General features: G+C 34.2%; 1 protein-coding gene across 5 annotated transcripts in view; it reads left to right on the top strand.

Annotated features, from left to right (window-relative positions):
• Camta (Calmodulin-binding transcription activator) overlaps window positions 1-13,303 on the top strand; it is a 182,078-nt gene that overhangs the window by 162,196 nt on the left and 6,579 nt on the right. For 2 of the 5 annotated variants that reach the window (XM_053754064.1, XM_053754065.1), the window contains exons 16-23: window positions 91-189; window positions 1,911-1,978; window positions 2,878-3,017; window positions 3,581-3,738; window positions 4,614-4,750; window positions 4,856-4,956; window positions 6,251-6,325; window positions 12,714-12,818. In XM_053754064.1, the coding sequence (XP_053610039.1) occupies window positions 91-189; window positions 1,911-1,978; window positions 2,878-3,017; window positions 3,581-3,738; window positions 4,614-4,750; window positions 4,856-4,956; window positions 6,251-6,325; window positions 12,714-12,818 (883 nt within the window). Of the gene's footprint in view, window positions 1-90; window positions 190-1,910; window positions 1,979-2,877; window positions 3,018-3,580; window positions 3,739-4,613; window positions 4,751-4,855; window positions 4,957-6,250; window positions 6,326-12,042; window positions 12,068-12,713; window positions 12,819-13,303 lie in introns of all 5 variants that reach the window. The other 3 variants (XM_053754067.1, XM_053754068.1, XM_053754066.1) reach the window with 2 other exon arrangements.

The following is a 13,303-nucleotide window of genomic DNA, read 5'->3' on the forward strand; positions in this document are numbered from 1 at the left end:
TCAAATAGCAAATTCAGGTCATAATGGGTAAAAAAAAAAGTGAAAACAAATAAATAAAAAGCCATTAAGAAAGACCCCGGCCCTGTCCAGGCGAGACGGCGTGGCGGCGCGCGCAGAGTCCGCTCATAGACGTGGAGGCGCTCAGCGACTCCAGCCCCGCGCCCTCCCCGCCCCCGCAGCCCACCAAAGGTCAGTCACGAAACGGTATAGACGGACCCCAAATTCTCCCCGTCCTGGTCTTTGTAGGTCTCTCGGAATAATCCGTAGAAATCCTTCTTATTTATCGGATATATTCTTTACTTGAGAGTCGAGAGAAAGAATCTGAACCTTGTTAAATAAATGAGCATACGAATGACACATTTGATAAAGTGATTATGGCTGTTGTACTTGAGCTTTAATATGATACGGTTGATAAAGGAATTGTGCATGATTTACAAAATATGACGATAGAAAATATTAATTCAAATGTTATCTTTTGAGATATAACAGATACTAATGATATTAAAATCTGAAAAGAAACGTTGAACTATATGAATATAAGCATTTATTTATATTGTTTAAAGCCTGTCATCAGAAATAATTATTAACAACGATTATAATTGCCAGAAATCAGTTGTTCATATTTCAGAAACGTTAACAACTTTTGATACAATGTACTAATTTAAATTCTGGCTTAAAATACATGATCTGAAGCTCGAAGTAAATTCCATTTTATAGTAATTACCTATATTACTATAAAATTAACGTATATTCCTTTTATAATTGGCTAATTGTTTGACAATCACTGCTCTATACCCTTTCAATTCGCAGCTTTTCTCCGCTCCTACCTATCGATGTTGTGATTTGTAGTAGTTGCATCGCCTCTATGGCCGCTCGATCTTCTTCTTCTAACATATCAATGTCTATATATCTGTCCCTCTCTGTTACCAGATAGTAGCCCTCACTTTATGTCGTTAGACCACTTGTAGATTCTTCTCTATTCTATTTTGAGCGGAGATTCCCAGTGTTGGTGTAGTAGATCCTTTCAAAGCTAAACCGAATTTGTTAACAATTGTTGTAGTAAATTTAATGTTGTGTACAATGAAATAAAGTTCGGATTAGCTTGCTCGATGTTGTCCTTCGATGTCGCTTTCAATGGTTCGTATTGGTCTATCCACTATCACTATACCTTCAGACACCTTTCAACTGATTGGCTTTTCTCTTCAACTTCGATCGACACTTCAAGATTTCGTTGTTAAAAGTCAGAACACTTCGACAAGTATACGAGACATGTCACACTGCATGTTGGCTAATCCGCTTGCATGAATATTTATATTATGGAGCTTTTTATGTGTAGTTTCAGATATATTCACAGGTAGGTAATTATGTTGTGGAGCACCAAATTCATTATTGTCATCACAAAAACCTTCACGTTTTCCAAATTTATTTCATCAACTCTAAATTTTGACACAATTATTTTGAAATTTATTTTTCACAATGTGACCAACTATATTTATCACTGGTATTATTTTTGCTAATGATAATTAGAATGGCTGTGTTTGTGGTTTAGCCATAATCATAACTGTAATATAATTTGACGTTGTGTTATTTAAGACTTAAACAAATAAATCACGGTATGAATCAATGTTGCTTGTATTTGTGTGTTTATATTTGATTACTTCAAATAATTAAACAAGAGTAATAACTCATCATAATTTCTCGTTGTCAGTAAAATTTTTATTTTCATATCTTTAGAGATTTAAATTAGTTTCGATTATGACAGATATAATTTTATTGTTAAATTCGTGTATTTTTCGGTGTTAGTGAAATTGATATAAAAAGTATAATAATATGTAAAATATAAACAATATTATTTGAAGTAATCGAAGTAGATGTTTGCTATGAAGATCCACATGACGATTGACTTTCAGGGGAGCAGGATGACCGCGTGTTCACGCTAGCAGAGCAGATCATTGCGGCAATGCCGGACAGGATAAAAGTTAGTATGAATTAATTAATAATTACTAAAAAAAATTCTTCAATGTTGTCTTTAGTTTGAATGAGGCAGGTGTATAGCTCAACGGCAAATGAGAACGAGATCAGTGATCACCAAATCAGTAAAAAAAAATAAATCTTTTTTGCTCATTATTTTAGGTATGAATAAAAAACATAAAAATATTATACATATAATTTAAAACTTAAATAAATGAACAAGAAAATGTGCAAAGGGCAGCGGCCATATCGCTATAAGCGATTTCTTCCAGTTAGATTTTTTCCTGAAGTTAGTTTTTTGACGTGTCTTACAGAATCGCACTGCAGTTATTATTTTGACATGACAAATGAAAGTAGTCCAGCTTCTCCTGTTTACTTAATTACAGTTTTCATAAAAAGATGCTAACTGACTAAAATTTGATTAATCATAAATCGGGCCTTTGTTATAACATTAATTATCATTCGAAAGAAAATACGTCTCACTAGTGTTTTGTTGGAATCTGTTATTTTTTTCCACCGAGAATTGGATACGAGATCTAGTGCAACCAATTCAAGTGCCATTTAAATTTCAGGACCATTAAATTCTTATAGATACTCACCTAAATCATCGCACAACGGAAGGACTTTGGTGAGAAACCAGGTTGATGGCCCGTAGTGTTGTTTGGTGTGATACATACTAAACAACCTAATCATGCGATGGCCAAGTCGATCTATTAATTTAAAATCTAAAAGATTTTTAATATTGATATGATAATAACTTACGTAATAACTTAAGACGAAGATCCCTTAATTAAGGACTAAATAAATTAATCGACTTGGGAGCTCACAACTTTTTACGGTGTAAAAACTGAGCTGCGAGACTTGGGTGTTTTACAGCATGTTTTTGATGGCTTTGTATTTGCCCAGAACGAGAGCTCGTCCCTGCTGTCAGGCTGTCTGGACGGCGGCGCGGGCGGCGGCGAGGACACGCTCATGGTGCCATTGCTTGATGATACCACCACCTTCCACACTGAATTCAGTTTCGAGTTCTGCGATAATACTTACAGGTATGATTATGATACAAGTTGAAATATAAGTTTGCAAGTAAAAATCCGTTTTCCGTGGGATTTTAGCAAATCGGATTCTTAGTGTTCCGACTACACTGTCCTAGGAACCTACACAACAAATTTCAGCTGTCTAAGCTCAGTTCAGTTTCGGCTGTACGTTGTCTGCCAGTCACTTAGTAACGGAAGAGTTTTATATATATTGATGATGATGGTTATAATCGTCTTGATCGTTTGATCGATCGTCGAAAAACCGAAATATTACGAAAATCTCCGTTCAGTCGATCTCATTAACAAGATCTCTTTGACAATAAAATCGCACGTCAAAAATTTCATTTTTGTAAAAAACATATTTATAAATTTTATTTGATACATTTAAATCTTGTTGCACCGTTTTCCGATAAAATATTTCATAGTATTTAAAGGTATGTTTCTCAAATGTTGTATAACTGGCCTATCACTTAAGACAGATTTATCTGGCCGTTAATTTTATCTGTCAGATTACAATATAGTATTTTTTCCAGAAAGTGTTGAAACAGACCTTTGATAAGCTCACTTGCAATCAGGTACTGCGGAGGCTCCACTCCGTGCTCGTCAGGCTCGGTGTCCCCCGGCTCGGCGCTGTCCCCGCCGCCGCCCTCCCCGAGGCCGACGACCGCAGCGCCATCTGCTACGCTGCAGGAGTTTCTGAATGCCACACATTTCTCGAATCTTACACTAAATGGTACTTTACAGGCGCCCTATAGCTGTTATTGTATAGTCCATTTGCTTCGTTTCTTTTATTTGTACTCAGTCCAAAAATATTTTTTTTTCTCTACATCACCTATTGGTTGAGTGGAGTTTTTGTAATAAAGTTAAATCAATACAACTTTCCTGGGGATTTCTATTGATACTTATCAGCTGTCAAAGCTGTTTCCTTAGGGGATCCCTGTTTTTCGCATACATATTTTTTTACATAATAATATTTTGACATGCTTGTTTTTTGGAATACCTTTTCGATAAGCATAATTATAATTTAGGCTAATATATTTTATCATAATATTTATTTGCATAAAGCTATAGGTTAGGGTGCGACGGGGTGGCTCAAGTGCCACAATAAAAACCGCCAATATGCTTTACAATACTATGATTAAAAATTGTTATGCTTATGGTAGATATGCGTAAAAAAATTGTGCCTAAAATATTATTATGATAAATAAAAGTATGCCATGTTAAATTATGACATAAAATTTTATGCATAAAAATAGAGAACTGTTTCTTAGTCGTCTCGAACGACATCCAATTCTAGGTTTAAATGAATGGTTTAAAACGAGCTCTACCTTATAGTCGTCGCCTATCATTTATCCAGAGACTACAAACTGATTACATTTATGTAGATTAAAACATTATATATGTAGCTTATGTAGCTAATACTTAAAAATTCGGAAATTAACAAGATACAAATAGAGGTGTCACCCAAGGATCCGTATTAGATCCAACGGGTTTTATTGCAATCATATTTGAAATTCAATCATTGAATCCCTCCATTTGGCATATGAGAAACTCTAATTCGTATACTTAATTATATGCAATAAACTTTAAATTAATTTTTATTGACAGATCGGGAACAACGTGAACTGTACTCGGCGGCTATAACAATACAGAAAGCATACAGGCAGTACCGCGGGCGACAATTACAACGACGAGCTGCGGCCGCCGCCATCACCATACAGAACTGCTACAGGCGGTACAAACAGGTAGGTTTACAGTAGTTTGTAGCTTTAAAAGCGGTATCTCATTTGATAAAAATAAAATTGTAGATGATTGACACGTATTTTTCACTAATAATAATTTTGTTATAGTTCGCGTACCTGAAACAAATGCACGCTGCGGCGACAGTGATCCAGCGCGGTTATCGTTCTATGAGGGCGAGGAGGATGGACGTTAATACCACTCCGATCAAGTACGTCTTCGCCCACATCTACCGTATTATATATTTCGAGTGTGTTATTGCTAATATTGGTGTCAGATTTAACTAAAGTCTGCTGAAGGCGTTTTATAATTCACATTTCTTTTACGACTACGTATCGGCATTTATTTACAAAGAAGACAAATATTATTTATTTGCAAAAACATGAGTATTTCTAGTGACAACTAGTAACACTAGTGAATTATATCTGCCTTATTACGATGTAATTATACACTGGCCGTTTAATCAATGAGGATAAGTGTCTACCAAAATAAACGATTATTCTCTTAATTCAGAATTAGAATAGAAAGAATAATTGTTTATTCGAAGTAAACTAAAACACACACAAGTTTTACTAGTGTGTATTTGAAGCAGTGGTGGTGTAATGGTTAAGAGGCCCGCCTGTAGATCGAAAGGTCCCAGGTTCAAATCCTACTCGTGCCACATGAGTTTGTATACCAATCTGACTCATCTATAATAGTTTTCATCGTCCACCACTTGCTTCCGGTGAAGGAAAACATCGTAACCTGTATACTGGTTGATTCTTATTAACTTGTGTGTGAAATGGAGAAGGGAATGGCAAACCATTCCATTCACAATGCCAAGAAAGTTGTTGTGTATGTTTCATTCCACGTAATAACCACGACCCTCAGCTATGAGGAAAATACGACTATGAAGAATTTTAGTTTACTTCGAATAAAATGAATTGTGACAGATTCTATTTAAGATCTGAAGGTACGTATAGTCGTCGTGTTCAGGGTTTCTATATTTAATAATATTATCATCTAGTGAATGAAGACGGCAATGGCAAACCACTTAATTAATATTGCCAAGAAAGTCGTTGTGTCCCAAGTAATAAACATGATGTCCCTCAGCCACAAGGAATACGACTATAAGAAAGATAATTTTTGAAGTGAAAACCTCTTTAGTGGTGTTGTGCACTTTTTGTGATGGGTGAAAAATGGTAAACTCGCGTCAGCCCACGTGACCTAATCGACAATTATTAGTAAGACGTTAATATTCAGTTCTGCCGGAACTCCCAGAGTGTAACCCGTATTTAACTCGCAATATTTTTGAATGGATTTGTTATACACATGTCACATGCCACATGCTTTTTAAATTATTTTTGAAAATCGAACAGGAATTGAACCCGCGCCCCTGTCTATCCGGGACAGTGCTTTTGACCATTCCAGTTCGGCTGAATTAATTCATCTCTTTACGTCTTACGCCGACGTACAGTACTTTCATTAGAGAGTAGCAGGTACTCTTAATCGCATATTTTCCCCAGGAGAACCTATTCTCAACGTCGACAGAACCAGGCTGCCAGGAAGATACAGCAGTTCATGAGGCTATCGAAAATCAAGTGAGTAGCTAGCTAATCAAGCTGTTTATTCATTTAAAATATAAAAATATATATTACACAGTATATTAATACTTACTCTAGGTATTATCCTGATGGAGCCTTTTTAAATTATTTTATATAATGTTTTGGAAGGACATGACTGCCGCGTTAATCGTCATAAATCTATAATTCATTCTTTTCACCTGGATAACTGGCAGCTGGCAGTTAATTACCGACGGCAGTTATAACGAGTTTTTTCGCCATGCACGACTATACTGTGGACTCGACTCTCTCTCCCTGTCTCCCTTATCTTTGCGTGTCCCTGTTACATTTAAAGCCCAAGGGTCGTGGAAAAAATAATAGCAAAATTTTGGAGCATCTAACTGCGCCCCGGGGCTTCGCTTCGTGGGAATTTCGTAAATAAAAAAAAAAACATGTGTGTATGTATATATGATTATTATATGTATAAATAATCTGTACATTTCGCGTGAAATATATATGTATGTATATACATATATCTTCTCAAACGCTTCTCTTCTTCTTTTCACATCTCTAATATTAGTTGGATAATCAGTGATAAAGACACTGGCACGCATTTTAAATTCATACTTACTGAAATCAAAATCAAAAGACACACATCAGATTCCAGTTTAAAAAAAATATATTGACGCCAAAAATTATCTAATACGTTCATTAGGTAATTTTTGGCGTCAATATTTTTTTTGAATGGTTAACAATCGAAGTTTGAATTTTGTGAATTTCAACGACAATTCAATTGTCCAGTCAATAATAACCATACATAACTCAATTTGGTATATTGTTTTATTTTTACGGCTAAAATAAGAAATATGTGAGCAACAATTCGATATTCCTACACATTGAATTATACGGCCTATGCTCCGTAGTTTGGCATTCTCCGAAATGTATCCTATACGAATACAAAATGAAAGCAACCGGTCAAGTAAATGTACTATTTGAAAGAGAATTTTCGGAATGCTGGGTCCACATTATTATAATTTTGTGAGCAACGCGCAACGGTCCCAATTTTACGGCTACGTGGACACAAAATATGGCGTTCTTTCATTATGTGAATGTATTCAATATTTTGGAATTTTTCTCTTTTATGTTTGTAATGTATAACTGGGACAAAGTATTATTATCAACAATACAAGCAATATGTTTGTAAAGGTATATATTAGTTATTTAATAAATTTATGCCTAATTTCTTTTACAAACTTTGTTAATTCTCCATACATGTCAGTATTTCTCCAATTGTCGTTTCGTTGTTTTTGAGTACTTTCCATATCTGAGTAATTAACTATATACTTTAGTTATTTTGTCTGTTTTAAAAATTATTAAACAAATAATTTTATCTAGTATTGACCTAGCCAATATGTTAAATATCTTACTGTCACCTTCGTCAATAAGTTTTTCTTCGGGAATAATTTCTTAAATATCTCCCGCTAGCAGCCGCCCTTCCCGGCTTCGCTCGGGTACAAATATAGTATATACATGTATACACATTGATATATAAACATTCCTCACCTACGGTTACAGTTTCATTATGTGTGTCACACCTAAATAATCTCTAGAATATAAGACGTTCCGAAATTGTTTGACCGGACATAATACCGTGACTCTTTTATGCACTGACAAAAGGCCAGCGTCCCTGAATAGACCCGGATATTAAATAATATAAGCGGTGGTTCCTTTCATAACGTCTTTTTAGGGTTTCGTAGCCAAATGGCAAAAACGGATGAAAAGAAAGACAAAGATTCGTCATGTCTGTCTGTCCGTCCGTCAGTCCGTCCGTGTTCTTGGTGATCGATTTTTGTATAAAAATATACAAAAATCGATCGACAAGAACTTTTATGTTATGTTACTTCATGGGCGAGTCGCACTTGATCGCTTTTTATTCTTATCTGAGCGTTTTCTCGGCTTCTTCTTTAATCATTAAGCATTGGAGTACTGGGTCTGTTTTCCTACATTTTATCCTGCACTTCGTTTGGTCTTTACTAACATTTTTATACTAGTTATTAGTTTTCCGATCACATTATGTATCGCTTTTCTCGTTGTTTCATACGAATACGTAGTTTTCATAAACATCTATTACATAATCTATATATCTATACACATAACAACACTGTAAATGAGCTATTTCTATACTCAGGAGTATATAATATGAAAGAATATATAATTATGGGGGTCTTTAAGGGACTAATAGAAGCTAAAACAATTTGTTTTGAATTTTCGTCTTTCTGTATGTTTCTTCGCGCGTCACCCAAAAAGTAATAGATGGTATTTAATGCGGTTCACAGTTGTATAGCGGATAGTATACCTCAAAATCTGGTATAGGTTTCATCGCGATACGTTGCTTAGAACGCAAGATATTGACCATAATAAGATAATAGTCTTATAAAAGTCTTGTAATAAATATATCATTACATCGTAGCATGGCGAATAAAACTTTAATTATGTAAATCTTAAATTTATAAATCTATCAACGTTTCCATTCAGTTTCATTTCAGCGTTTCCATTTCCTAAAATAGTAAAACCGAGGAGGCGTGGCTAGTAAACATAATTTCGAAAACAGACACGCCATCGTGCGTTAACAATGATTTTATCAAAAGACGACCCTCAAAAGTCCCAATAACCTTGGTTATAACAACGGCCGATAGGATAAAAACTTTTAGTCCAACTTTAAGGACAAACTCCGAGGATTTTAATAAGAAAGTTTAGAAATGGTACCCTACCCGAGTTTGTTTAACGGCAGCTACATAATCATAGGTAGACGTTAAGCTGATATTAATGTCTCTTTTCGCGTTGTTTGTAAAGATATGACCGAAGTACTGATGTTCAAGTTTCAATAGGGACCAACACTGTTCAAATGAGTTTCTTTCGGCATTTCTTCTCAGCAGTGGTCGTTCCGAAATGCCAGTAGTTTGTAGCTTGTGAGAAAGATTGACGAGAAAAAGTGCCTGTGAAGGTCTAATTTCTGAATAAATGATTTGAATTTGAATTTGAATTTCAATATTTAAACTTCCAAAAGTATTTTACAAGGGAAATAGATTTTTTTCTGACATTGATATTATCCAATAAATTCTGTTACTGATAATGCGCTTTTAAAATGGATTTGAAATGAATTTTCTACTCGTCCAAATGATCCAGACAAATGATTTTTATTGATTGTTAAATGTGTTTTGGACTTTCAAATCAACTAATCTTCGTATAATATTGGTTATAGAGTATGAATTATAATAATGATAATTCATATTATAAGCAAATTAGTTTTTGGGTGACGCGCGAAGAAACATACAGAAAGACAAAAATTCAAAACAAATTGTTTTGGCTTCTATTAGTCCCTTAAAGACCCCCATAATTATATATTCTTTCATATCTCCTGAGTATAGAAATAGCTCACTTACAGTGTTGTTATATATCTATAGATATATAGATTATGTAATAGATGTTTGAATTAGCATTATGATAATTCAAATATATCTATTTTACCTAGGATATACATATTTTTTACTATTCTCTGACCTTGACAGAACTTGTCAGACTTTATTGTTTTCAACATATTTCCCACTGGTGAGTAAAGGTTGACCACAAACTTTGAGTCACTCTAATATATAGCGTTACTGGCATCTAACGCATAACCTTCCAAAGGCGCATAAGGTATATAAAGAGTAACATCTTTTGTTCTATGACTTTTGTGTAAACATTATAAATACAAAAACAATCCTTTTTTTAGTTTGAATGTTTGAACGTTTCTATAAAACGTTGCAACTCTATGTTCGATTCCGCTACATAACGCTACTGAACTGTCTCGTGTTGCTTGGCTATTACATAGAGTTAAGATGTGTAGAATTGCATTTGTATTTTTTTTATACGAAAAAAAAAACTACGAATCACGAAAAGTCGTAGAATAAAAGTAGCTTGTTTTGATGAACGCAAGTAGTCTTTAATCGGTTTTGAGTTTGATACCAGTAACCCTGTATAAATGTGTGGGCTCCCCCAACCCCTTCCAAGACATTCTATACGATACCAAACCCAACTATTTCGTGCCAAATCTTCATTATTTCAAATAAGTATCAATATTTTGGGTAAGAATCAATAACGAAAATAACGAGCAAACAAAAGCGCAAATCCATAACAAAGTTACAAGTATATCAAGTCGTTTCAAAGATTTAAATATAGCGGAGCCCGAGTTCGATGCTAAATGAATTTGGAATCACTCAACCATCTTCTATCCCCTTTAAAATAATCTAATCTACAAATACCTTTGAGATGTTTAAGTTAAACAAATTTCACTTTGTTAGACGTAAACGGATGCTTTTTTAAGGCGAATATTGGACTTTAAGAAAGGCAGTTTTTGTTTTAAAGAATATTTCCCCTATGAGTCATTGTCCACGAAACTTAAGCACAGGGCCGCAACTAAAGTTATACATAGTTGTGTTATGAATCTATATTCATAACACAACTATGTATAATAACACAACTATGTATTTAGGCTATCCTAAGACCAAAATAAAACTTAGATAACTTTTATCTATCAAAAATCAACCCTATAATGCCGAATTGCTGACAATGGGGGTTGAAAAATTGTATGAAAATCTACACTTGTAATAAAACTAACTGAACTAACTGTACTATGTCTGGTAACTAAGTAACTGGCCTATGTCTGTACGTAGGAGATATTTACGAAAAACAAAATAGGAGAGGACTGTTTAGGGTCAATAGTAATTATTAAATCTGATTATTGCTAACACTGGTGTCAGTTTTATAATTAACTAACGGTGCCCCAGGGCTTTGCCGTGGGAATGTCGGGTTTTCATAACAATCGGTCCAGTAGATTTTGTGTGAAAGAGTGGCATACATATAGTATAATAATAAAATACAGAAATTAGTGATAATAATAATAATAGTAGGATAATAACAGAAATTAGTGTGTGAAAGTATTGTGTCAGGTTAATAATAATAGTAGGATAATAACAGAAATTAGTGTTTACTGCTGCGTAACGTGCGAAGTCGGGGCCATCATCTAATAACGCAATATATTACCCGCCCTATCTTCGTTTCGCAATTATAAGGACTTGTGTTGATTACTGCCATTTCATTCTCGTCACGTTTTAAGCTAAATAAGCCCCTGTTTCATATTATTTCCTCATTTTGTCTTTAATACTTCAATTTCGGGAAAAGGGTATCTTCTTTGTGCAATTAGTATCTCATTTCTTGTTTTGAAGAACATTTTTTTAAGATATTTCCATTTCATATTATTACGATCTATGTCTTTAATAAGTTTCTTTTTTACAAAAATGTCATTTTCTAAATAAGCTTTTATTGTCCTCAGAGAGATAAATCTTGTATTTTCCTCCCAGACATTAATAATGTTCATTCATCTTGACATTAATTATTGTGATAATATAATTGTGTTTACATGTTTCGCGGATTTATCTTTAATTATTTTCTGGTAGTGCCATTTTGTTTGGTAACATTGAAAATCAGCGTCATTGCACAAGCTATACCATTTTGTACCTTTGTAACATTTATATTTTGTTAATTTTTTGTGATGTATATTTAGTATGCTATGAATAAATTTATTTCCATTTCAAATTGTATAAAAGTTTTAAAAAGTGGAATCAGCTTAAAATGCAATAGGATTTGAACATTTACGTAATTTCATTGATGAATTTATATTTAAGCTATTTAAATGAATATTTGTTTCACGCTTCAAGCACTTGGGAAGAGTTTTCAACAAACGTAAGTTTCGAAAAATGTGATAGTTCATTTTGATACATATAAAGTTATAAATCTTTTGGAACAACGATTCGAATAGTTCCTAGTTATTCTCCGGTGACTAAAATTATTTTGTTTGTTGATCTATGCTAAGCAGTTAAAGAGAAGGAGAAATGCTGCGATGAAGTTGATTGCGCCGCTTCTTTACCTGTGCTTTGAAAATCGGCAATAGACTTTGTTTTTATCAAGGGTTTGATGTAAATAACTCATATATGTCATCCTAATTTGAATTTTGAATATAAATAAATAAATATAAATAACTATATAAGGACAAATAAGACTGATTGAGTTAGCTCCAAAGTAAATAAATAAATAAATAATAAATAAATAAATAGGGACAAATGACACAGATTTATTTACTATGAAAGTAAGTTCGAGACTTGGGTTATGGGATACTAACGATACTATACTATATATGTTGATAACAAATACATATATAGATAAACATACAAGACTCGGGCCAATCAGAAAAAGATTATTTTCCATCATGACCCGACCGGGATTCGAACCTGAGACCTCACGGTTCAGACGCAAGAACTTTACCACTGAGCCACCAAATAACAAAAGTAAAAAATTATAAATGAGTGTAGTAATCCAAGTGTTGCGGCAGGTTGCAGAGCGCGCGAGCCGAAAGCGCGAGGGTGGACCTGCGCTTGCCGGGTGCCCACCCAAGCTCGTCGCAGCCCATCATCAGTACACCGCCCACTCACAATAGGTAATATCATCATCGTCATCATATACAACATTGTGATTATCATTATCGTCAACATGGACAAAATTATCATCTTTATCGTGGGCAAAATTGTCATTAACAAAATTTTCATTCTCGTCATCGTCTCGCCGGATGAATATTAACATGATTTGATTAAAAATTATTAATAGACTAGTAACTTAGATCACTATCATCATGTCGAAGGTAGCAGCTGAAAATCAAAGGTTGTCCTTCGGGGCAACTTTAAGCTGAGCTTCTTGCTGCCTTTTGTTGCTTCTGTGGCACACATAATGCATGTTTAGCTTTATGATTGGTTTTAAGTTTGTTTTAAAATCTTTTTGTATAGCGTGTGTCTTTTTGTACAGGAGAGCAATATTTATTTTATATATCTATATCATTGTCATCATCGTCAACATGGACAACATTATCATCATTACCGTGGGCAAATTGTCATCAACAAAATTTTCATTCTCGTCATCGTCTCGCCG

The sequence above is a fragment of the Plodia interpunctella genome, chromosome 13 (genome assembly GCF_027563975.2).
Source record: "Plodia interpunctella isolate USDA-ARS_2022_Savannah chromosome 13, ilPloInte3.2, whole genome shotgun sequence".
Taxonomy (NCBI): Eukaryota; Metazoa; Arthropoda; class Insecta; order Lepidoptera; family Pyralidae; genus Plodia; species Plodia interpunctella.